This window comes from Cervus elaphus, chromosome 26, assembly GCF_910594005.1.
Source record: "Cervus elaphus chromosome 26, mCerEla1.1, whole genome shotgun sequence".
NCBI classification, from domain to species: Eukaryota; Metazoa; Chordata; class Mammalia; order Artiodactyla; family Cervidae; genus Cervus; species Cervus elaphus.
The window spans coordinates 10,623,351-10,649,459 of NC_057840.1; the positions used below are offsets into that span (position 1 = coordinate 10,623,351).

Below are 26,109 nucleotides of genomic sequence, written 5' to 3' on the forward strand. Positions count from 1 at the left end.
CATTCCCTTTTCGCAACCCGACCCAAGACCCTCAAGTCTGTGGCTCCTGTTCGTGATTCTATTTAACATCTTGTGGGACTTTGTAAAGACTTTCTGATGTATTCTCTCTTTTCTCAATGAAAACTTAAATACTCCCAACTTCGGCGATATCCATCCCATCTTCCAATCCTTACCTATTCAGGTGGTACCTAAGAGAAGGAACGAGGTAAGGATCTAGATACACTTCCACTCGTTAGGATAGTTGATACTCGGGACAATTAAGACAGATTTTAGGGTTTGTTATTTAAAATCAAAACTGCTATCGACAGAGTTAGTGTGGCGTTAAGTAATATTCTGTCTAGAGTTGTCCTGATTGAAGCGACCTTATTCTAACTATAATTTGAAAACGATAAGAAAGAAAAAGGTTAGAGGGGGTCTTAAAATAACTGAACGGTGTGAAACGTTACTGCAACGGCTGCAGGGAATAGTTTTGTTGTTGTTGTTGTTGTTTTTACCCAAAGACGATCCCACGGAGCTCAGATTAAGATTCCCACTTTGACACAAAAATGTCTTCAGCTCCCCAGCTTTAACCAACTTCACTTGCATGTTGCCTCTTCTAAGGGAGGATTGGGGGTGGTTCCTGAGACTGTTGGTCAAAAGTTTCAAAGGAGAAAAGAGAAATTCAGACTGTAATTTGTAATGCAAAGATTTGGCAGTTGAGATGGCAGATCCTGCAGGAAAGTTGTCTCCATGGCTACCTCTCCTTCCAACCCCCTCCTGCCCGTGGAATCCTAGTCAACTTTTATAACGTTCAGGGAAAATTCTGAAGACGAAGTGGCTGGGGGTGGGGGTGGGTTGTCATGGAGAAGAGGAGAGAGAGGAGAGGAAATGTTTGATTTTTTTTTTCCTCTAGAATTTTGAGACTGGACGGCTCTAGGTTCTAAAAAAAAAGATTCTGGATAACACTGTGGCTCATTAATCAAGACTGTGTTCTTTAAAGTAGAAAACATTGTGCCGTAAAGATGTTAAAGCCCCACTGGCCCACTTGTTTCATTTAAATGCCAGAGAGTATTTCTTTATTTCATAGAGGATATGTCTTATAGCTCTTCTATTTAAATTTTATTTGGGTTTACTTAATTTCTTTCAAAGTTAGAATAGGTAAGCCTGTGAACTCACCCATATGATGGACATGGCTTTGTAAGTGGAAAGTACTCCCTTTTCAGAATACTCAGATACTGTGAAAGCACAAATTAATGTAAATTAATTGTAGCTTTAAAAACAAAGCTTGTGCATACCTGTGAAAACTGCTCAGCTTGTTGCTATAAGGTAAGCCTCTAAGTGATTTTAAAAAACAGTAGTAGGCTAGTGTAGGGAGACCAAAATTGGACTTCTGTATGATTCTTTTACGATTTACAACATATTTTCGGGTGTATTTCACCTGACCCTTCCATCTATAAATAAGGCCTGTGAATATTCTCCCTGTGATGCCAATGAAGAAGCCAAGACTTAGAGCTCTGAAATAACTGTGTAACATAGCTACTGAACAGAAGAGACAGACTTGAGAATGGTAGATACACCAAATTCAGTTGTTGGGTGCTTAAAAAAAAGTTTGGAATGCACTTTTTATTTTATAATTTATCCATAAGATAGGCCTAACTCAACTTCAGTTTGGTTATTTCCATTTGAGTTTATTGTTCACAACTCAGAAGCAACACATACCTCTGCATTCTGTGTCTGTACATTTCTTACAATGGATAGGAATAAAAGAAGTCGTGAAATAGCCTCAATTTACCAGTCAGGTAAACATGTTGGTATATTTTAAAGAGTTTGTTCTGCTGACTCAAATTGAAGCCGAGAATGCCCTGGACAGAGGGACATTAGGAGAAACCGGTAAGGGGGCAGGTAAGGTACGAAGCATTTAGTGAGGGGGAGTGCTGAGCCGGGAACTAGAAAAAGAGGGTTCATGAGCACAGAATTTACCTTTTTATGTTTGACATGATTGTGAAAATTTTACTTAAATTTGTCTCTCTTTTTTGGCATTCAATAAAGTGATGAGAGAAACCTCAATTTCAGCATTTGCCTATTATTAAGTTTCCATAGATACGAGGTCAGAACACGAATGTAAAGTGCAAGCACATTGGAAGTTTGCTCTTAATGTTTTTATTTCAGACAATTTTATATCAGTTTCCCTGGAAACTGAGAAATACCTGCATTGATATAAAACATTTTGGCTTTTCTGCAATGAAGAATTATTTGGTTACTTAGACAAAACCAAACATAAATGATGCTGTGTGTTTTTCTTCAGAAACCTTTGAGAAGAACATGATTTCTTCAAGCTGTTTCAGTTAACTCCTACGAACCTAGTATAAATATCAGATAGACTCAAAAGAATTTTGTGGCTATCTTGCCTTTAACAGTGTATCTAATGTAACTGATGTTACTGTCAATAATAGAAAATAAGATGCTAAGGTCCTATTATCTGATTTTATTATTATGCATCAGCTTTTCAAACAGCCTTTATATTCTCCTCTTAGGAACTTTGCTCATTCTCTGGTGCAAGCTGCTCTCTCAAGTGATTCCTTCCTTCCATCCTCCAAGGAGCGGGTAGGGAAGGAATTGACAACGTAATGGGGGAAAACCTCTGAGCAACAGGTTTTTCCTCCTTTCAGTAGCTATTATAAACACTTTTTTTTTTTTTTTTTTTTTTTTACTTTTTTGATACCAGTAAACATTTGGGGTAAAAGATTTGCAAAATACTAAAAAGTCATTCACTCATACTCAGAATATCCAGAATTTTCATTAATATTTTGGTGTTGGTTCTTCCTGAACCTTTTGTATACGAATAAACAGAATGTTGTGTTTATTGTATGAGATCGTTCTTTGTGTGCCACATTGTAACTTTCTCTTGTAAAGTGAAGACGGGAAGCTCCTGGAACCGTGCTGACACCTGAAGCGTGCCCCAGGATGTATTTCCACGCAGCTGCATGTAGCTGTGCAGTCTGCTTTTTACCACCTGTTTAATGGTTGGAGCATCATTCATTTACCCACCCTTTATGGTTGTCTTTTATAATCTCATTATATTGCTTTAATCTGGGCACAGACATAAAAAGTGATGTATCGTACTTCCCTGCAGAATTCTGGTCTTGTGGCTTTGTCTTTCGACTTAATTAAATTCATAGGGTGAGTCATTTTGTAGTTAAGGTATTTTAACATTAAATGTTCTGTCCCCAAATTAAAGTTACCATTGATTTGTCACTGAACAGTAGATTTCCTCTCTTAGGTTTTTGTGGGTCTTGGTAACCTGTCGGTGTCTTTGAGTCTGAGTAACTAAACTACCGCTCGAAGAGATCTGAAATTAATGCTGGTCTTGGGTGACAGACCCATCAAAGGACAGCATTAGAAGAAATCTTAGATGATGAAGGAAAATTGGGAGAAGCATAAATGATTTGGGGTACACTGAAATGGATGATTATTGGGCACGATTTAGGGGCAGGACAAACAGAGGTTATACTGACAAAACCCAAACCCTAACTCTGGTCTTTACTTCCTAGAGGTCCCTGGGGCCTGTTGACACAGGAATAATGTCAAGTAGCGAAACACTGAGAAGAAAGAAAAGGATGGTCATGGACTGGGGAGGGGGCAGTGTTACTGGGGGTGGTCTCCTTAAGTGACAGTGAGCATCCTAGGAGTGAAGGGGAGCCCTGTGAGGTCCTCAGAAGGAAATATGCTCGGTGTAGGCAGAGGACAGAAAGAGGGTGGCTGCAGCTGAGTGAAAGAATGCCAGGAGGAATATCAGGGGGTTAAGGCCTTGTGTCTAGTAGACCTTGACAAGAAAAAATACGGATTTTAGTCTAATTGTAATGGGAAACCATTGAAAGGTTATATGCAAGGGAATGGTGATAATTCTTAAAGAAGGGGAAGGAGACGTGGGGAGAGGGGAGGGAGATCAGACGAGCTACTCGCTACTCTCACGTGGGCAGGGGTAGAATGAAGCAGAGAGACAAGCTAGGAGGCTGGTGTAGTCACTCAGCTGAGAGCCAACAGTGGTTTGAACAAAAAAGCAACATTAAGAAGGGCCTAAAATAGGCTGACTTGAAGAAACTGAGTGAATCTAAAAGTAGGCTAACAACAATATGAATGGGATAAGTCACAGAAAAAGAAATGCGGATGGCTTTTAAGCGTATCCTCACACATAAGAGAAATGAAAATACAACTACTGTAGCTTGTGTTGGGAGAAAATTCAGAAACTCGGCACTGCATTCTTTGGTGATACTGAGGAAAGTTACATTCATATATTGCTGGTAAAAATGGGAGATTGGTCAACCCTTGAAGGGGAAGTTGGCACAGTCTCACTTAATCCAGAGATCCTACTAAAGGAATTTATTCTGAAGGTATAGGCTGCATATGTTGCATTATCTTCAGTAGCAAAATACTGGAAATAATTCAGATGTCCAGTAAGGGACTGGTAAACTAGCACATCCAGACACTGAAGAATTAGGGAGCTGTGAAGGAGCTCTCTCCACTGTTAATGACTTCATCTGCAGGGGATGTTAACCTGAAAAAAAATGGGGAGAAAATATACACCAATCTCCATGACAGAAGCAGGAGAAATGATATGTATTTGCTTATTAAAGAAGAAAAAGGAAGAACACTAGGAGAAATGCTTGCCCTTGGGTACTCTTATCCTCTTTCCTTTAGTGGGTGGCCTGACTCAATGACATGAGTTTGCACAAACAGAATCCTGTAGGACTGGGAAGCCTGGCGTGCTGCAGTCCATGGAGTTGCAAAGTCAGACACAACTTAGTGACTGAACAACAACAAAGCACTATCTACTTAAGATGTTATTTGGCTGAGGGTGATAAGTGGACATCAGTTTTCCTATGAAATGCTAAATGTTCACTTTTGGCTTTTGAGTTAATTTGTGAAAGCTGTGATGTGTCATTTATTATGCTTTATATAGTATATCCCCTCATGGATTGCAGCCTTGTCATGGTGAAGGGGCTTGTGTAACTCTGTGAAGCTATAGTGTATGGATTGCTCTTGAATTTCATTTGATTCTTATCGTGTTCTGAGTTAGGCAGTGTAGGGATTCTTCTCTGAGGTATAGAATTGTCCAAGGTTTTACTCATTTTTAAAACCTTGATAGATCAGGACTGTAAATTCCATGTACATGACATATAGGGATAAAATTTATTGATGTCATTTTGTGCTCTGCTTTGAAATACTACCTTTTTTCTCGCCCCTTTTAGAAAAATTGTTTATTTTTAGGGTATTAAAGCAATAAAACTTGAAGAGTTAAAACAGTAACATTGTATGATGTGAAATGAAATCACCATAGCTTGCAACCCAGAAAGGTTCCTAAAAGTCCAAGAAGCCCGAGCTAAGTACTCCTTAGAAATACATAAATCCAGGTATACTTACCTGTCTATCATCTCTTGGTCATCATCATTACAGCATTTGATTGAGGATTAAGGTAAGGCAGGACTGAGAACCAAGTTAGAGGCAAGTTGAGAAGCAGTTTGGAAGCCAGGTTGGTCAGAAACTGGGGAAGCAGGTCAGTTGAGGGGGTTGCAGGAGCATGCTGTGTGCCCTCCGGTGAGACAGCCCAGGTCAGCATCTGCTGGCAAGAACCGCTTGGCTAGGGTGTGAAGTGTGGACTCAGATGAAATCACCGGATGACTGTAAGACATGAAATGTAATATTAGCCATAAAACTAATATACTGTACGACTAGGGGTGATAGGGCAGTTCAGTAAATGGAGTAAACCTTTAAGTAAACTGGAGCCCAGAAGTTGGCCCAGAAAATGCTGACAGTCCTGTTTAATTGCAATATATTAAGTGAAAAAGAACTAAAGAGCCTCTTGATGAAGGTGAAAGTGAAAGAGGAGAGTGAAAAAGTTGGCTTAAAGCTCAACATTGAGAAAACCAAGATCATTGCATACAGTCCCATCACTTCATGGCAAATAGATGTGGAAACAGTGGCTGACTTTATTTTTCTGGGCTCCAAAATCACTGTGGATGGTGATTGCAGCCATGAAATTAAAAGACGCTTGCTCCTTAGAAGAAAAGTTATGACCAACCTAGACAGCATACTAAAAAGCAGAGACAAAAGGTCCATCTAGTCAAGGCCATGGTTTTTCAGTGGTCATGTATGGATGTGAGAGTTGGACTATACAGAAAGCTGAGTGCCAAAGAATTGATGCTTTTGAACTGTGGTGTTGGAGAAGACTCCTGAGAGTCCCTTGAACTGCAAGGAGATCCAACCAGTCCATCCTAAAGGAGATGAGTCCTGGATGTTCATTGGAAGGACTGATGTTGAAGGTGAAACTCCAATACTCTGGCCACCTGATGCAGAGAGCTGACTCATTTGAAAAGACCCTGATGCTGGGAAAGATTGAGGGCAGGCAGAGAAGGGGACGACAGCGGATGAGATGGTTGGATGGAATCACCGGCACAATGGACATGGGTTTGGGTGGACTCCGGGAGTTGGTGATGGACAGGGAGGCCTGGCGTGCTGCGATTCATGGGGTCGCAAAGAGTCGGACTCCACTGAACTGAACTGAACTGAAGTCAGTTTGTTGGCATTAGTCTCCTCCTGTCAGATGATTTCTTAGTCACTACCCTCTCTCTGATATTTTGACAGGGAAAAATCATTTATTGACAGTTTGACAGCATAATTTTAACACTTTTAGGCTTCAGTAATGCATCTTGTTTGTCCTAAGTGGCCTTTATTTTCATATTTTTAACATCTGCAATTGAGATGGATCTCACGATTGATAGAATGTTAGGTTGGAGGAAAAGTAATGTTCAGTGACCTGGTATTTTACAGGTTTCCTCCTGGGAGTGTTTATATTAAGACCCCAACTTAAATTTTTTTAGCCATCCTTTTTCCACATAAGTCTATCATGCTGTCAAATAAGTTGCAATTTAAATTGGTAATATAAAAGTGATGGGTCTTAAAATATAACTTTAATGATAACCCCTAATCATAAGCTCAAGAATATTTCTCCTGGGTTAAAACATTCTTAAAGATTGCTAGAGAAGTAATTTTAGGAAGAATTCACATATAAAATGCACAGTAATTTCTCAAAATACCTCTAACATTACTGTGTGTGCTTGTGGGAGAGGGGATGAGGGGAAGTGTGGGTGGTAATGCTTTGCTTCAGAGTTGACAGTCTTACCTTTGTGACAGTGAAGAGTACGGTAGGTTTTTTTCATCGTCTCCTTAGACTCTTGGCAAAACAGTTAATGGAGTGTGCAGAAATATTGTGTGTATGTATGAGTTTACTGTCTAATGGCTTACCTGTCAAGTCTGTTATAAAATAGTGCTGTAGTTTTCACTGGCAAAAAGTGCAAGTTGTATAGAAAATTGTTATATAGGCTGTAAACAGAAGATTAATATTTTCTGAAAACCTCATGCAAATTGACAGCAGTAAGGCCCTGGTATGTTTAGTATGTATGAATGATAGGCAGCTCACCAAAGTGGAAATGATGCTGATAATTATGGGAAAGTAGTAAAAACTGTGTAATCGAAAGAAATACAGATTAGATCTACAGTGCTGTTCCTTATTTATATTAGTAGAACTTCCCCCCCGCCTCTCAACTGTACAGAGCAGGGGTCGGAACTAAAACTGTCATGATTGGTAGTATTATACATTAATGTGGCCCCACCTTCTTCAGGAAGCAGTTTAGCACTGTACCTTGAGCCATGAAAATGATCTAACCTTTTGGCTTAGACATCCCACTTTTGAAGATCTTTGCTAAGGAGATAAAACCATTATTTATTTAAAAAGCTGTATAACTATAGATGAAAAGTTTCCTCATCAAAGAATAGAACGTTGTAAGTACCTAAACCCCAGCAATAGGGGATTGGCTAAGTCCAGCACAGGAATAACGCTTGATGGACTGTTGTGTATTCATTAAACAGTAAATATGCAACAGTGAGATGTAGAAGGGTTGTTAGTAACAAGAAGACATAAATTATACACTAATTAGAGCTTTTTCTAATGTATAAGGAAAACAACTAAAAGTAAGGGTTGTAAGTCTGTGGGTTAATTTTTAAATAGGGTCATTTTGGCTCATGCAAATTTTTGTTCATGACATTTGTTAAAGGAATGAGCAAGTGAGTTTTACCTTTCCCCACCTTCATTGTGATCATCAGTACTGCTGGTTAACCAGGTCTCTTTCAGTTGCAAGTTTGAGAAAATGTCTCAGAATAGCTTAAATTAAAAAATATATATATTGACTTTTATATAACTGGAGTTGAATGAGTAAATTAAGCAGTACTTGACCCAGGAGTTCAATGACCTCACAGCCTATCTCAGTTCTGCTGTCCTCTATTGATCTCTCCTGAAAAGCCTTTCCCCTCATGATGGCAAGAGGAGTGTCCAGCAGCCCCAGACTAGCTAAGGGTCCTAGGGCACCCCTCTGCCTTCTTCTGCTTCTTGGAAAGTTCCAGGAAAGCTGTGATCTGTCAGTCAGTTCTGGGTCATGTGCCCACCCTTGAAACCTCTAGGGTAGGGTAGGGGGAGTGCCAGCTCTTTTCTGATCACTTGGGCAAGTTTACTTTTTTCCTGCATGTTGTCATTTCTTTTATCCCAGCCTTCTTGATTTCTATATATAGATCCGTAGTAGCACATCATAGCATACCTGTAACACACCCTGGTTTGGCAGGGGTGTGTGTGTGTGTGTGTGTGTGTGTGTGTGTTTGGCAGGGGTGTGTGTGTGTGTGTGTGTGTATGTTAAAGCTTGCTTCTCTTTGATCCTGACACTTATTTTCCCTGGACTTCCATTGACTCTTGTTAAATTTTACCATTCCATAAACCCTGATGAAAAATATGGCTACTTTGCAAGCATTTCTGCTTATTTTTTAGATTCCAGTGTAGTCTGTTTACTTTCTGGTACAAGTAAGTAGTCATGAATCCTTTCAGAAGCCTTAGGTCGAAAGTCTGTGCCTGTCAACTTTGTGTATAACTGAAATAATTTATTTTCCCAGTGTCCCACTTTTCAAATCTGTAGGGGGGAAAAAACTTTAAAATAATTTTATGGGTCTTTTACATAAAACTGTTGAGTAGAATATTTTCTCCAAAAACAGCTTAATAAACTCCAAATGCAGTGAAGGAATTTTCACGAAGAACAAAGCAGTCGGTTTAGCTATGTAAATTTCTAGTGCTGGCAGTAACAATTAAATTCCCATTAAACCAGGAAGTCCCAAATTACTGTTCATGCAAAATTCTTTCTTTGGGGAAGAAAAGGCTTCTAGGTAGATAACATTTGTTAAATGCTGGGTCAGACAGAATTCACTATGGGACTGGTTAGTTTTTATTTATTTTTTCATTTATTTTTATTAGTTGGAGGGTAATTACTTTACAATATTGTAGTAGTTTTTGCCATACGGGATGGGGAACACATGGTTAGTTTTTAATATATCAATGTGTATATTCTTTTGATTCTCAGCGATAATGTGTAAATCACGTTGACCACCAAAGTCCCCTTTAAAAATAGGCCAATTATTATGTGGTTTGGGAAATGCTGCCTTAACTGTTGCTCTTTAAAAATCTTGGTCCAGTTTCTTAAAAGATTGTTTAATTGGTTTGAGGTGGACTTCACTAAGTAACTGCCCATAGGGCTTTTACGTTTGTTTTAAACAACAACCTTACTGTCCAGCATGGCAGCCTGTGCTTGCTTGATATTTCTGCCTAAATAGAAGACTGTCCCACCTTGGTGCAAGGTGAACTGCCAGCAGACCCACCTTTTTTATGTAGGTATGGGCAAAATTTTTTTCAAGCAGCCCTTTGATGTGCTCCAGGAAATACTGTTACTGAAGCCCTCTATTAATCATGCAGCATGAAAGGAAGAAGTGAGAGTTTAGCTTTGGAAATAGAGGGCAAAGTTAAAACTCACTATCCTGGAAGTGTTCCTATGGATCAGAACATTGAACTCTTATGTAATCCTCTTAAATCTGCCATGATGAATAGCCCCTAGATAAACGGCAGCCAACTAAATGAGTTGGTTTGTTGAGTGTAGTTGGAATTAGCCATTAGATTGTCTGAAGAACGTTTGCCAAAAGCAGCTCATTTGGTTATAGCATATTTGATTGATCTGGTATCTGATAGTAAGTGACTACAGCATAACTTGCTTCTTGAGACTTCTTGAAATGTGCTAGTAATATCAGCTTAAAGAGAGGTGACTGAATTTTTAATCAATATGTAGGAGGGGAATCACATACATGATTTGCCTAAAAGTGGCATAGATTAAGTGCAAGTTAAAAAAAAAAAAAAGCCTAAGACATAGCCCTGGTTTTATTCCACATATATGGAGAATTTCTACAATTTTTCTGTTTCCCAATAGAATTTTTGTATTGTTGCCTTTACTACAGTTTCCTTCTTGTCATTACTAAACGCTCTTCTTAAGACTATTAAACTTGATTAAAATCAGCGTGTAGCTGTTTTAAAAGTCATGTCTTTTTCTACTCAACTAAATTGTCACACCTTTTTCTTTTTCCTGTGCAGACTTAGCTTTGGAATCAAACCCTTTTGACCACCCAAGGGCAAGCACAATTTTCCGGAGCAAATCTGAAACGGACGGTAAGACAGTGTTTTCCCCCCCTGAGAAAAAGATTGAAAACTGTTTTTGTTTTGTGTATTATAGGAAGATACAGAAAAGCACTTAGAATGGTTTAATTTTTTTTTTCATATGTGATAATATTTTAATATGTGATGTTTTATTTTAATATGTGATGATACATTTTTCATTTAGGTGTCACTGTTTTAATGAGGAAAAACACCCAGACCATCTGTTTATACACTTTGCTATTTCTTTATCAGCAGTCAGCTTGCCACATGATTTAGTTGTGGTCTGTTTTTCCATGCTACTTTGTCCTTTTCCTTTCGCTCCAAGAGCACATGAGGTAAAGATGAATGACACGGTTTAGGTCACAGTTAGGTCTTCATAATCAGTTGTTATGTATGGGAGTCGAGGCTTGTGATTTCGGCACCATTTTGCACAGTGCTCAACCGGGTGAACCTCTCTCACATCCAGATTCATGTGAATTTTTAAGTTCTTTTAAAAGTTCTTATAAGAACTTTTAGCTCTTCAAAGTTCTTTCATCCTGATGTAGTGCTGGGTCAGGGTAATCAGACCAATGTGCCTGCCATATGGGATTTTCCAGAAGGTTATCCTCAGTGTGGGAAACCTTGTGTAAATTTCCAGTGTCCTGCTTGTTTTAAGATGAGAATCAGAAGTTTTTGCACTCCTGCTTGTCTTGCCTGCTTGTCTTCCTTAATATATGTTAAATCCTAGTTTATTTGCTAAAAAGCCATATATGATCAGGTTTTTCGGTGGTTTATGAGAGCAGGAATACCAGAAGTGAACGTTCTATAATATTTGAAGTAATGCAGCACAGTAAAAAATAGAGGGTTCTTTTCCTCTTTTATTTTCATTAGATTACTGGTTTTTATCAAAGGGTCTGTCTCAGGAACAGCCAGACGGAAGAGGGCCAGGCATGGGGGCAGGGCCCAGAGTGTACCACATGTTCTCCAACCTGGGAGCTCCTGGGGTTTCTAGTTTGCATTTTCTTAAAGTGTGTGTACTTTGCCTTGAGGCAATTATTTTTAGTTAGGATTACTGTATTTCTCAGTCTTTTCCAGACTCCTGAGCTGCTCACACTGTAGAGAGACGGTGGAGAGAGTAAAAGAAACACTCTCCCATGCCCCTGTCTCTCCTCAGTCTAAAGGAATTCGTGCTTGTGATGCCATGGGAAAGTGTATGGCCTAAGACCCTCTTTGAGCTTATATTCTTCTGGCCTTTGTTGGAGCAAAACAGTTCTATGTGCTGTCGATGTATGTTCAGTGAGGTCAGCACGTATGTTAAAATTTATAGATTACTTTCCAGTGTGTAAAGAACCTGTATTTTTTAAGTTGGGTGTTTGAGTAGGTGACCAATAAGTGGTTCGGGATGCTTCCAGAGACACGGGTGCTTGACCAGAAACTGGAACTTGGAGTTGTCATCTGTTAATCCTGGTGACTAAAGTACATGTAGAACTAGAAAATACTACATACTGTGCAGCTGGTAAATTTTTTTATCAGCTAAATATCTCACCTGGCCTAATTTGCTTTGTCCTTTTCTTTTGTAAATGGAGAGTCTTTGATTTGTACCTAATACAGAGTATCTGTTAGTATTAGTCAAATAGTAAAACTAAGTTTTTAAATATTATTTATAGGATTCATTTTGCTGGGTGGTTTAAATTATATATTTTGTTGGAAGTTATTTTAAAAAACAGAATGAAATTTTAACTCATTGTGTATATTGGTAATCCATCAGATAATTAGTGACTTATTTTTCTATGGTAGTTTTATCAGAATTCATCAGTTAGTTTTTTTTTTATTCTTAGTGCGAGAAAAGAGGAAGAGCAACCATTTAAACCATGTGAGTAAATAGTTGAAAAGTTAAGAAATCAATAGTTTGATTAATTAAAAGTATGTCTGCCATGATTCCTAAAAAGTATGATGGATCCAATACTGTTAGCATTTAACCTCTTATTTATAAAATTTCTGAATCTCTAGTTCCTAATTATCAAGTATATTCAGAAAGGTGTTTGACTTAGTAGTACCCTTTTTTTTTTAAGGGTCCTGACATTTAAGTTAAATTTCAATAATATGGTTATAGCATAAAGATCTACCTTAAATTCTTTTGCCTTAAATTTTTTATCTTAGTTTTTAACCAAAGTAATAAAAGTGTAATAGGTAATTTAATTTTTAGCACCGTCCATTGACTTCTTGGCACAACAGGTGAAAGCTTAACCTCCTCGTCCACCGTGATTTTATTTCCCTCCTTCTGGTCCCTTTACATGCATCAGTTTTTGTTAAATCGGAATCACTGTTTACTTTATTATGACTAAGCAAGTATTGTTCATTGCTGAGCCATATAGTTCTCTGTGCCACCTCCTTATACACCTTTCATTCTTTTTCTTCAATATTAATGAAATCTGAGCACTTCTACACTTCTCAGGATAATCCAGTTCTGCTTTTTCTAGCAAACATGATCTCACACAGCCCAACATAGTTGAGTAGCTCCCTGGCCAGTCTCCCTGTTTTCACATTCTTCATTTTTGTTCTGTGGAATTAATTTCCTGACTATATTCACTCTAACAGCTATTTTTTCCCCCAAATGTTGTAACATTTGTCACATGCCTATCAAAAATATTTACCATCCAGAAAACCACATCTGTTCCATTTCTTCTTGGAGACACTCTTCGCCAACCTTTTGTCTTCCTACCTCCTACATACTAATGATTCCTGGACTAGCTCTGTGCCTGTTTTCCTGGGATATCTATGTGAAGTCACCTGGGATCTCACATCACTGCTCTCTCGTGTTGGATCGCCTATGTCCTAGATTCTGTTTCCCTCTGTCCTGTTTTACTGGAGCACATTTTCCTGGAAAAAGGCACATGAGCAAAAATTTTATAAAGACCTAGCCTCTGTGAAACTCCTTCTATTTGATACAGTGTAGAATTCTAGGTCGAAACTAATTTTTGCAGTTTTAGAGACATTTCCCTCTTGTCTTCTCATTTACAGTGTTGCTCTTAAATCTATTGAATTTGATACATTGTATATTACCAAGTTAGTCTTTTCTCCATTCCTTCCTCCTGTGGAACTTTGTAGTACCCTCTGTCTTTGTGGGGTTTTGAAATTTCATAACATGGTTTGGTATAGACCTTGTCACGCTATTGGGGCATTTAAACATGCAGAACATCTTTTCTTCTAGTGAATTTTTTTGTGTGCTGCTTTGGTATTTTCTATTTTTTTCTTTTGGATTCCTGTTAGATGTTGAAAATTTTAGAGCAATATTTCTGTACAGATTTTTTTCCCCTTCTGTTTTCCATTTTGTCTTCTTGTCCTACTTCATGGAGGTTTCCTTGACTCTGCTCTAATCCTTCTATTGAATATATTGTTTTGTCTACCTTATTTTTTAGAGTTCTCTTCCATCCTTTCATTCTTTTTTTCACTGATGCAATTTCTCATCTTTCTGTAGATGTTGAAGATTTTTTTTTAAGTTTTTATTTGCTCCTGGATTTTTATCATTCCCATCAGTTCCTTCTCCCTGCTTTGATCTGTGACTTCTTGGAGGTTTCCCTCAAACATGTGATGGTCCCTCGCTGTCTGTTAAGATCTAATTGGAAGCATCACTTTGCTAACTGATAGACCTCACTGCACGGATTTGGCGACCACGTCTCTGAATTTTGAACCTGCCTTGGGTTCTGTAAGCCAGATTGGTTTTGTTGTTCCTGGCCCAGTCACTCTGTAGTTCCAAGGTTGTGCTTCCTCTGTTATGCCATGTCAGTTACTACTCCTTTATCTCATTTTTTCATCTTTCAAACATCAAAAATCATCTGCAGTTTATCCTGTCTTGGGTACAGCTTTTTTGACAAAATACTTTTAATTCTAATGAGATGATATCTCTGAAAGAAGGTGGGAAAAGAAGTAGATTTGTGGTTGGTCCACTCAAAGTTGGATTTATACTTTGAATGTAAATTCTCAGTTTAAAAGTTTTAATTCAGTATAGTTAATGATACTGACTCAGACAGTACTTTCTATTATACCTACAATTAGAATACTGCACATTTCTACTAAGGCCTTGATAAGAATCCTGTTCAGACTACTCATCCTGCCACATTGGCCATTAACGTGCAGTAATGTGGATGGAGTAGTTTACACTCATGCACTTCTTGTTGTTTTGTTGCTAAGTCAGACATGACTCTTCTGCAACCCCAGGGACTGTATCCCACCAGGCTCCCCTGTTCATGGACTTTTCCAGGCAAGAATACTGGAGTGGGTTGCTATTTCCTTCTTCAGGGGATCTTCCTGATTGAGGGATCAAACCTGCGTCTCCTGCATTGGCAGGTGGATTCTTCACCCACTGAGCCACCAGGGAAGCCCCACGCTAATGCATAGAATATTACAAAATTTTAAGTTAAAGTCTTAATAATTATTAATAAACACATCTAAAGCTTGTGGAAAGGGGAAGAAAAAAGTGAATTTCAGCTTAATTTTTTTGATGGGTTAAACTCAGAGGCAGTAGGCAGGATGGGAAGATTCACTTGGGTGGAGGCAGAATTTCAACAGGTGCTTGACTTTTAATGATAAGTTTTGGGGGGGATTGTTACTTATTAGTCTTCCAGTATGATGATTTTCTAGTCTTTGCCATTAACACTGAAGTCTACTAAGTAAGCCTTTTCCCTTCTTGTAAAGATTGTAGAAGTCCATCTGTTCTGTCCTTAGCTCTGAATGAAGGTAAATACTCTTCTTCATTGAACATTAAACTATCAGTGAGTGGGTTCTGCTGTTTGATTTTTGTATTTGCATTTTATATCATTAATCTTTGTCAGTGTAGTTTATTGAGGTTTTGAGCCAGTGATGATAAGGCTTTAATCATAAAGGACAGTTACCTTAAATTTTAAAGTGAGATGAGGGGAAAGTAACCTGTTGGCAGCTAATACATCCAGGCTTTGCTCAGAGGCTTTCATTCTGCCATCCTTTAGTGAATAGTAGATGCCAAAAGTTTGAATCGCTTCAGGAGTAGGCCTGGAGAAGCGTTCACTATTTCTTTGGTAGGATCTAGCCAGTAGTCTGTAGGTTACTGATAGACTAAATGAGCGCCCGTAGTCTGTAGGGCTACGTCTGATTAAACTTCTTAAACGTTTCAGCACTAATATTTCCAAAGATAAACAGATATAATTCATAATAAAGAAAAAAGTTTTAATAGAGAAAAACGGGATAAATGTTACCCAAAGCCAAAGCTCTACAAACTAGTCTATATTTTGGTGCATTTTCTTACTATTTTTATTCCCCTCATAGGTAGATTTTATAGTCAGAACTGACTTTTACTGTGTGTAATGTGTCATACTCTTAATAGTGGTGACCTTTTAAAAGATAACTTCATTTAGAATATAACTATTTGAATGAACAGTTTTCATGCTGTGTCTCTTTTGAGATTCTGAAATTACACATTAACCAGATGGCTTAAGGAATATATGAGTTTCAGTTGAAATCATTTCTAGCTTGAAGGAGAAATTCTCCCAAATAGTGGTACTTTTCAGGTATGTTATGTGTAGAACTTTTTGTTAATAAGGAGTAAGTGGCCTTGCCATAAAATACCTGAAACAAGCAAAACGGTGGCTTATACACCCATTTGGATAGTTCTTATTATTGGCTACTGGCAATGTTTATTTAAATGCTCTGTATTTAAAAAAAAACATTGACTAGACTTTCTCCTTGTTTCACCTTTGATGCGTTTGTGGAGGACATGGATAGAGTGTGACAGCGTGGTGAAAACTATTTTAATAGAAGGAAGGAAGGCTCATCGGAATTAGTAAACAAAACCCAAGAAAACCAAGTGTTAAAACTGTTTGTGTTCTGTGGTATTAAAGAATGCTATTACTCAGAGCTACTGACAGTGACTGGGATTTGATTATTGGCCTTTACTTAAAGGAAGAGAATTGTCCTCACATAGTTCAGGCTGTTTTAGTATTTGACTATGGCTGTGTTTTGGGCTCTTCACAAATAAATGGATACTTCTAAAGTGTTTTAAAGATAGCTTGTTCTCTAGAGGGTCTGACAAAGCTCTTTGTCACCTACCCAGCACCACTGCAGATAGTTTGAATGTGTATCATTAGCATGATTTACCTTCCAGTTGTAATCGATCTTAAATAATTGGTCAAATGCTTCTTGATTCCTAATTTGTCCCAGATTCTGTTCTCAGCAGCTGGAGGAGGAGCAGTAAGAATCTGTCACCTGGAGGAGCTTGTTTGCTTACTTAGGAGGGGGATACCAGGCAAGCAGTTGAGACCATGTAACAGGTGGTGAAACAGAGGTGTAAGTGTGCAGAAAGGTAGAAGTTTGGTGGTGTGGCTGCTGGCTGAGGTTTGCTGGAGGTCGATGGGGTCAAGCTTGCTGGGACAAGGAGGAGGAAGAAGCCACTGCAGGCAGAGAGCAGCATGTGCAAGGCAGCAGAGTGCCATGATGAGTGGCAGATAACATGTAGAGTAGAATTAATAAAACTGTGAGATGAGTGGAAAGTATTCTCTGAGGCTCTCCCTTGTGTAATATAATGGCAGTCTTACTTAACCGTGAAATTCTCAGAGCTGCTTTGTCTGTTTCTTGGCTGTGAGAGAATCTTAAAGCTATACCCTTTCATCCTCCAGATAAGGAAACTGAGGCTCAAAGAGATTTATGGCCTTCAGGTCACTAGTGATAGAGCAGCCCTGGCATGCCCAGCCTCTGATTCAAAAACGCTTGTTTCCTCACACTGTCTCCCAAACTAATACATTTATGATTGGCGTTCATTGACTGCAATGAAATGCTCTCACATCGATATTATATAAAGCATTGCATTTTATTGTAGTAAATGAATAGAAATAGAAATCTCCGCTGCATTTCATTGCTTAAGGAAGAAACACTGAAGTCTTACTAAAAGCTTTCTCATTACTATAAAGGCAATTTATAATAGGTGCTTTCCAGGTTCATTTGTGGGTCCTTTTTCAAGAGCAGCAGTTTATACCACATTTCTCAGATCTTGCCTGTGGAAGTGAGAGTACAGAGGTTTCCCATGGAGCTGCACGTGATGCCACACTCAGCAGTTCATGGAGTATAAGGAAAATCTTAATGCTTTATCGTTTGACATTTTAACCAAGGAAAAAACACACTTTTATAGGTTTAACTTACTGTGACATTTTCTTCTATCTCCCTTCCCCTTCAGGTATCTCCAAGGAAGCTTACTAAAAGGTATAGCTCATGCCCAACCATATTTCCAGATGACAGCACAGTCAGCGAGCCTAATCTTAGAACCACAATAAAATGGTGAGTACAACTAGGTTGCCAAGGCTGAGTGGCAGACCCCCTTCATGCTGAAAGCATCCTCGCCATACATTATTTCATTCGTTTGGTTTGTCCTTTTCAGTGATCAGGTTAAGAAACTGGTGTCAACTCTATGTTGGCTTCAGGGACCTCTCAATATGAGTCTTCAGTTTCCATGTTAATCATAGAGTACATGATAGAAGGGAAAGTCAGTTAGCAAGTGAGAAATCCCAGGAAAAATGTAAACCTCATTTGATTCATTTCTATTGTTAAGACAATGTTGAACATAATGAGAAACAGAGGTACCTGTTTATTGTATGTTTCTAGAAAAAAAATTATTTCTTTATGAGTTGGGAGAGTCCTACAACTATGTATACTAGTTTGGAAGCTACCATTAGAAGAAGGAACAGCTTGTCCCCTATTGGCACTGAAGTGAATCTGCAGTTAAATTTAACTGGACTTGGTCAGATTTATCCCACCGTGCATTTTTTTCCTGCAATATTTCTGTAGGAAATTTTACTTCTCCTTCCTCTCCCCCAAAGAGGGGGAAAATATATCAAAACCGTTTTAAGGGGCATACTCTCAAGCTTAATTTCTCCATAGATGAAATTTGTTCAACTGAGATTTTAACTTAATAGACACATTAAATTTTTGTTTTTGTTTTTTTTTTTAATTTTTGTTTATATATGTGTATCTCTAACACACTGTATCAATCAAAGCAGAGAACAAAAAAAGAGATGAAGTTTCAGAAACAAGGCTGTGGCCAGGCTTATACTTAAGAAGACACGAACAGTGTTACAATGACGAAAACTATTCCTCAACTTCTGGAAGCCCCTCATAGTCCACAATTGGAGATGCACAGTTCAAAACGCCCTAATCATGGGAATGTTCAAGTTTATTTAAGAGAGAGAATTAAAAACGAAACAGGATGCAGACCTTCCTGCCTCCCTTGGGGTTGTCCATGGAACATTAAATAATGTCTTCTTAGCATATGAATGTTGACTTTCCAGAACAGTTTGGGAAATGCTACTTGAAAATATTAGTATCCTAGTTTCATTCTTTTACAAGTGGTTGACCAGCTTTCCCAGCACCACTTGTTAAAGAGGTTGTCTTTTTTCCATTGTATATCCTTGCCTCCTTTGTCAAAGATAAGGTGTCCATAAGTTCATGGATTTATCTCTGGGCTTTCTATTCTGTTCCATTGATCTGTATTTCTGTCTTTGTGCCAGTACCATACTGTCTTGATGACTGTGGCTTTGTAGTAGAGTCTGAAGTCAGGCAGGTTGATTCCTCCAGTTCCATTCTTCTTTCTCAAGATTACTTTGGCTATTCGAGGTTTTTTGTATTTCCATACAAATTGTGAAATTCTTTGGTCTAGTTCTGTGACAAATACCGTTGGTAGCTTGATAGGGATTGCATTGAATCTATAGATTGCTTTGGGTAGAATAGCCATTTTGACAATATTGATTCTTCCAATCCATGAACACGGTATGTTTCTCCATCTGTTTGTGTCCTCTTTGATTTCTTTCATCAGTGTTTTATAGTTTTCTATGTATAGGTCTTTTGTTTCTTTAGGTAGATATACTCCTAAGTATTTTATTCTTTTTGTTGCAATGGTGAATGGTATTGTTTCCTTAATTTCTCTTTCTGTTTTCTCATTGTTAGTATATAGGAATGCAAGGGATTTTCGTGTGTTAATTTTATATCCTGCAACTTTACTATATTCATTGATTAGCTCTAGTAATTTTCTGGTAGAGTCTTTAGGGTTTTCTATGTAGAGGATCATGTCATCTGCAAACAGCGAGAGTTTCACTTCTTCTTTTCCTATCTGGATTCTGAAACTAGAACACTTTCTAACACCATACACAAAAATAAACTCAAAATGGATTAAAGATCTAAATGTAAGACCAGAAACTATAAAACTCCTAGAGGAGAACATAGGCAAAACACTCTCCGACATAAATCACAGCAAGATCCTCTATGACCCACCTCCCAGAATATTGGAAATAAAAGCAAAAATAAACAAATGGGACCTAATGAAACTTAAAAGCTTTTGCACAACAAAGGAAACTATAAGTAAGGTGAAAAGACAGCCCTCAGATTGGGAGAAAATAATAGCAAATGAAGAAACAGACAAAGGATTAATCTCAAAAATATACAAGCAACTCTTGAAGCTCAATTCCAGAAAAATAAATGACCCAATCAAAAAATGGGCCAAAGAACTAAACAGACATTTCTCCAAAGAAGACATACAGATGGCTAACAAACACATGAAAAGATGCTCAACATCACTCATTATCAGAGAAATGCAAATCAAAACCACAATGAGGTACCATTACACGCCAGTCAGGATGGCTGCTATCCAAAAGTCTACAAGCAATAAATGCTGGAGAGGGTGTGGAGAAAAGGGAACCCTCTTACACTGTTGGTGGGAATGCAAACTAGTACAGCCGCTATGGAAAACAGTGTGGAGATTTCTTAAAAAACTGGAAATGGAACTGCCATATGACCCAGCAATCCCACTTCTGGGCATACACACTGAGGAAACCAGATCTGAAAGAGACACGTGCACCCCAATGTTCATCACAGCACTGTTTATAATAGCCAGGACATGGAAGCAACCTAGATGCCCATCAGCAGATGAATGGATAAGGAAGCTGTGGTACATATACACCATGGAATATTACTCAGCCGTTAAAAAGAATTCATTTGAATCAGTTCTAATGAGATGGATGAAACTGGAGCCCCTTATACAGAGTGAAGTGAGCCAGAAAGATAAAGACCATTACAGCATACTAACACATATATATGGAATTTAGAAATATGGTAACGACAACCCTATATGCAAAAACAGAAAAAGAGACACAGAAGTACAGAACAGACTTTTGAACTCTCTGGGAGAAGGTGAGGGTGGGATGTTTCGAAAGAACAGCATGTATATTATCTATGGTGAAACAGGTCACCAGCCCAGGTGGGATGCATGAGACAAAGTGCTCTGGCCTGGTGCACTGGGAAGACCCAGAGGAATCGGGTGGAGAGGGAGGTGGGAGGGGGGGATCGGGATGGGGAATACGTGTAAATCTATTGCTGATTCATATCAATGTATGACAAAACCCACTGAAAAAATAAATAAAATTTAAAAAAAATATATTAGTATCCTTATCATTAATTTTACTTTTCTGTCTTAAAAGTATAATTAGCTTATAAATTTAATTTAATTTTTAATGTGCAAGGCTTTTTATTTTTTAGCTATTTAAATGATCAGTAACTTCTAACTTTAATTAAAAACAACCAGTTCACAATCATAATAATGTAACTTTCTTATAATATTAGTTTCGGTCAAATCGTATTTCAACAAAAACTGAGCCCCATTGCTCTTTAAAGTCCTGAGTTTTGGCACTTCTCTCGTAATCACTGAATGTTTTTATTCAGCCAAGACTCTAAATCTGTGGGTTAAAAACTACTCTCACTGTGGCTAGACTCACAGCTTCTTTTGAATTCAAAAGAGCCTGATGTTCCAGTATATAATTCAGAAGTAGTTTTAAAGATTAACCTTGCTCAGACAAGTAGGTTTCATGCTTTTTATTCTCAACCTAGTCTTAGTGTTTGGAAATAAAGTAAATTTTTTTCTCATTAAGTTTTAAAAATGACCATTCACATTCATTATTGATGAAATAAAGGTTTACTGAGAAAATTAATAGGGCAAATTGGCTTTTAGGAATGATCTTGAAAAATACGATGGGATTAGTTTTCATTTGGGGTAGGTGAGCCTTATTAGAATCACTTGTGCAACTTTTTCAAGATGTATGTCTCTGAACACATACATGAATTCCACCTTTCCTCCCTGCCCTCAAGACACAGTCTGTGGGTCTATCTGCCTCTCTGTCCCTGTGTCTCTTTCTCTCACACACACACCCCTTTTGACAAGCTGAGGAATGATGTGTGAGGCATGATTTCATAGACAAAAGCATCCTGAGAGATTCTGATCTTAACCCTGACTCATTCATTCCTAGACTTGGCTGCACGTTGCAGTCACCTGGGGAGCTTTAAATACAATCCTGTTGCCCAGGTCGTACCTAATGCAGTTAAATCAGAACATTTTGAAGCAGAAGCCAGGCAGTGTTTAAAGCGTCCCGGGTAATCCAGTGTGCAGCTGACCTTGGGAACCACTCTCTGCTTTGAGGGTAGGAGAAAGAGAACTACTTCTGATAACTGGTGGGACGTTGAGTAAGTCAATTTTAAGCCTTGATTCTCTTATTTGTAAAATGGGTTAAGTATCATATTAGGTTCAGTTGCCCTTTTTATCGTGTAACTTTTAATTCTGTGACTTTAAAATCAATTTGAAGAAACTTTGAAGCACTATAGAAGTATCCATCTTTGATGCTAACAGTGTTACAGGCCTTTCTGCAAATGCTAAGATTCTATAGAGGAGTTACAAAATTCAGATTTGCCTTCTCTCTATTATTTTGAGTTTCATTTTAGATACTGAGAACAAAGGGAAGCAAATAACTTAACCAGAGAACCCCTTAATTGCCTAATACACAGCATCTGTGAATAACTTAGGGCTATAGTAGTGTAAAAACTATCTGAGGACTTGTACCTGTTGGTTAGTTAATACTTTATTTAAAATAATGTGGAAATACCTGTCATTAATAGTGTACTGTGTTGTATTGTGCTGCCTTATTAGCAGTGCTTATTTCAGGATAACTAGGCCTATCATCAATTTTGTGACTATAAAATTTTGCTATTAAATTTTCTAATAATTATGTGTGAAAGTGATTTTAAATCCATTTTATTTGATATGGAGCACTTGTATTACTTACTTTTAGAGAAATAATGGAAAATAGATGTGTTAGGGGGACTACCGAACGGAATCAACTGAAATGCAGTGCCTAACAAAAAGCCACACGCACAAAATCTGTATGGCTTAAATTTAACCATGTGGATAGATGATGTAACTTGTATGGGATGAAAGATTCTGTGCATAGAAGGACAAATGACCGGGGAAATATGTAAGAATTTATATATTATAATAATCAACCCAAACATGTCTTCTAAGAGCACATCTATATTTTGGGTCTCCTAATTTTGCTAAAAGCCAAAGAACCTAAAACATGGGGGATACCACCTATGGGTACTGCTCTGAATTAGGGGGTGTGGGGGCCACCGGGCATCTGGATGGTCTTACCTCTCTACCAACCCTTTAAAATGTCTTCAGGCCTAATGTGATAAAAACCAATTATTACAATATTTTTTTTTCCTCCACAGGGTGAGCTTAGAAATATATAACCACATAAAAAACAGGTGAGCTCTTTTAAAACCTGTCTTGTTATTCCAGCTAATTAATTTACACAGTATCAAGTTTAGTGTTAATAACAATGGACAGTATTAGAGTAAGCTTTTACTGTTAGGAGTCCTTTCATTACAGTATTGAAGTGAATCATTTATTTTTATTTTGAGACTCTTAATTCTTTAAGTTTTATGTGGTTTACATGGATATTTACTGTATTAGAAATTGAAATTTAAAATTTAAAAAATTAAATCCACTGTATGTGAAAACAGGCTTTCCTCAGCACTGCTGAAGTTCTGAGCCGGATGAGGCTTTGGCGTGGGGTGCCACCCTGTGTGCCGCAGAGTGTTTAGCAGCACCCCGGCCTCTGCTCTGTAGGTGCAAGTAAGGTGTTCTGCTTCTCTCCACATTAGGACAGGAACACTGTCTCCTGAGGGATGAGATCACCATCTGACTGGGGACCCCAGTGTTTAACATAAGTCATTTTTTTAATGAAAAATAACCATTTTCCACAACAAAATAGTGGAGAGGATAGTATCTCATTAATAGGAGACAGTTGATTCTCATGTCAACATTGTCTTCAGTCATTTGCTTTGAAGAAGCAATATGAAGATCCAGCTACATGCAGACATATAGTTGGGAAAAGGTGAATTTTTAAAGCCTTGAGATAATTGGACATATTCTTTGATACTGTCCCCAAAATCCACATGTGCCAGTTTATTAAATTAGTTAAGATGGAGTTCCAAGTCATTATCAGTGAACTTGAGGTAGATACTATGTTAAATTAATGCCCATTGATCTGTCATGCATACTGAGTGGATCTTTTTATCTGTACATGATTTTATATTATACATTGTCATTTGCAAAGTATTGGTTCACATGTCTTCAGACAGTGTCAAAAACTCACTCTTGTTAGTATCACTACCAGTCTTATCAGGAAAGTCTTTAAGTATTGATAAATCAAGCTCACCATAAATAACACACTGGAAGGTACAAATTTTCCAAAAATCCTAATATTTTTAGCTTGATGGTTTGAATTTTATCATTGGCAACAAATAGTTTAGAGTTTTCTTTGAAGTGACAGGCTCACTTTGTTCATTTTTGAAAAAATGACTGTCAATTGGCGTTTCATGAAAAAAGTGGTTTAAATATGATGTTCTAGGGGGAAGAAAGTGACTTGGTTACCAGTAAGTTACAAATGCTCTTCCTTAGCACAGCCATATTTCAGTCCATACAAGCGCTTAATGCATACTTTCCGTTTACTCAGAATATGAAGAAGAAGAGTAAAGGTTTAAGAACACTTAATTTTTACTCTTTCATCATGGATGTTCTTAAGTGAAGCAGATTTTTTACATTCATTTGGCCAGGAATAAGTGAATGACTTCTAATTTAGTTTCATACCACTGCCTTGATTCACACTCAGAAATGAGCAATTTTACCCACTTTTGCTTTTATACAATCATAGTTAAGTGTCAAACAGGGTAAAGGCAGGTGATGTCTTGGTATTCTTATAAAACACATTTTGACCTCTTGGACTTACAGGATTTCTGAAGAGGGGCCAGGGGAGATTCCTATAGAGGCCTATAGACCACATTTGCAGAACTACTGTTTAAATGGGCACAGTGTAGTAGTGTGGTGGAATTTAAAAGAAAAAGCCTGGTCTCTCTTAAAAGACAATTAAAATTTTTAACTCAAACTATTTAAAAGAGACAAGAAGAAATAAACAATAAGAATATAATATGAAGAACAAAAGCGGGGTGGAGACAAGAAAAAATCATGAATCTCATATTTACATTCATTGAAGTTAGAAGACTTTATTGCCTACTACTACCACTTTATAAAATGTTCTTGTATATTCCATTGTGAGGTTAGTGAAGTGGAAATGTATTGGTCTACGAACATTGCCTGTTAGAAGGGGTCTGTGTGGGTAAAGGCAGCTCTGGCTGGTTATAGAAGAGATTTCATGCAACTTGGTGTGCTGAGTATAAAATAGGTCAGAAAACCTTTCTAAGGGCAGAATCCAGGAGAATATGTAAAACTGTTTGCTTTATTAAGGTTAAGCTTCCTCTACTCCTCTCTCTACTTTTAGCAGATATTTTACTAAGCTAGTAACTCCTGAATTAATTTTTAAAATACACATTCTTATTTTATAGAGATTCTAATAGGTCCTTGGACATTTTTGATGAGAGATCACATCCACTCACAGTAAGTGTCACTTTTATTGAAGGTGTATTTTTCTCTTATTACAGTTGTGTTTATTTCATGCTGATTTGCTTTGAAATTAATTACTAGAAGAAAATTATTGCCTCCAGCTCAAAGCCAAGATTGTCTTCCTTTAAGTCTTCTTCCCCCACCCCATATTATGTCAAGTAATTTTACCAAAAGCATGTTGTGTCAGGGGTGTGACTGATAAGAACCAAGTTACGCTTTGTATGACGAATGAGCAGGTAAGTAAACATACACAAGCAACAGAAAATGTAGGTTTTTAAAGGATGATTTTCCATAGCGTCACACAATATAAACATTTCCTAACACATATGTAAGACCTCTAAGGAGAAAATTTAAAAACTGTTTAAATTTTAAACTAATTAAAATGACAGGGTTTAAAAACTCACTTCTTCAGGTGCTCAGTAGACACATGTGACTGGTGACCGCTGTGTAAGAGAGCACACTCTTAGAGCCTCTGGTTACAGGACACTGGAAAGGTGTTTTCATAGTTGACTGCAGAAAAGTCTGATGACGTACAATGATCAGCAAGACTTTGAGCCTAAAAATAGTTTGCATTTGGTTAGAATTCTTTGGGGAAGAAGGTGAAAATACATTTTCTGAGGTTGTGCTTGCATTTTTCTTTAATGAATGGTAGTGAGTATTGAATCACTATGGTACTTTAGGATCCAATTGTTTATATTTAAAAGACTACAAGATATGTCACCTAGTCAAAATTATTTTAAGTAGCACGTGGGCCCACGTGTGAAGATTGCTATCTTGA

At 37.7% G+C, this 26,109-nt stretch overlaps 2 protein-coding genes across 5 annotated transcripts in view; both read left to right on the forward strand.

Annotated features, from left to right (window-relative positions):
- Window positions 1–26,109, forward strand: part of LOC122684278 — an 831,075-nt gene that overhangs the window by 219,360 nt on the left and 585,606 nt on the right.
- The window catches only part of LOC122684279 (cyclin-Y-like protein 1), a 124,411-nt gene that overhangs the window by 87,515 nt on the left and 10,787 nt on the right, over window positions 1–26,109 (forward strand). For all 4 annotated transcript variants that reach the window (XM_043888285.1, XM_043888284.1, XM_043888286.1 and 1 more), the window contains 5 exons: window positions 10,490–10,564; window positions 12,370–12,404; window positions 17,733–17,833; window positions 23,099–23,134; window positions 25,274–25,325. In XM_043888285.1, coding sequence (XP_043744220.1) covers window positions 10,490–10,564; window positions 12,370–12,404; window positions 17,733–17,833; window positions 23,099–23,134; window positions 25,274–25,325 — 299 coding nt within the window. The remainder of the gene's footprint in view (window positions 1–10,489; window positions 10,565–12,369; window positions 12,405–17,732; window positions 17,834–23,098; window positions 23,135–25,273; window positions 25,326–26,109) is intronic.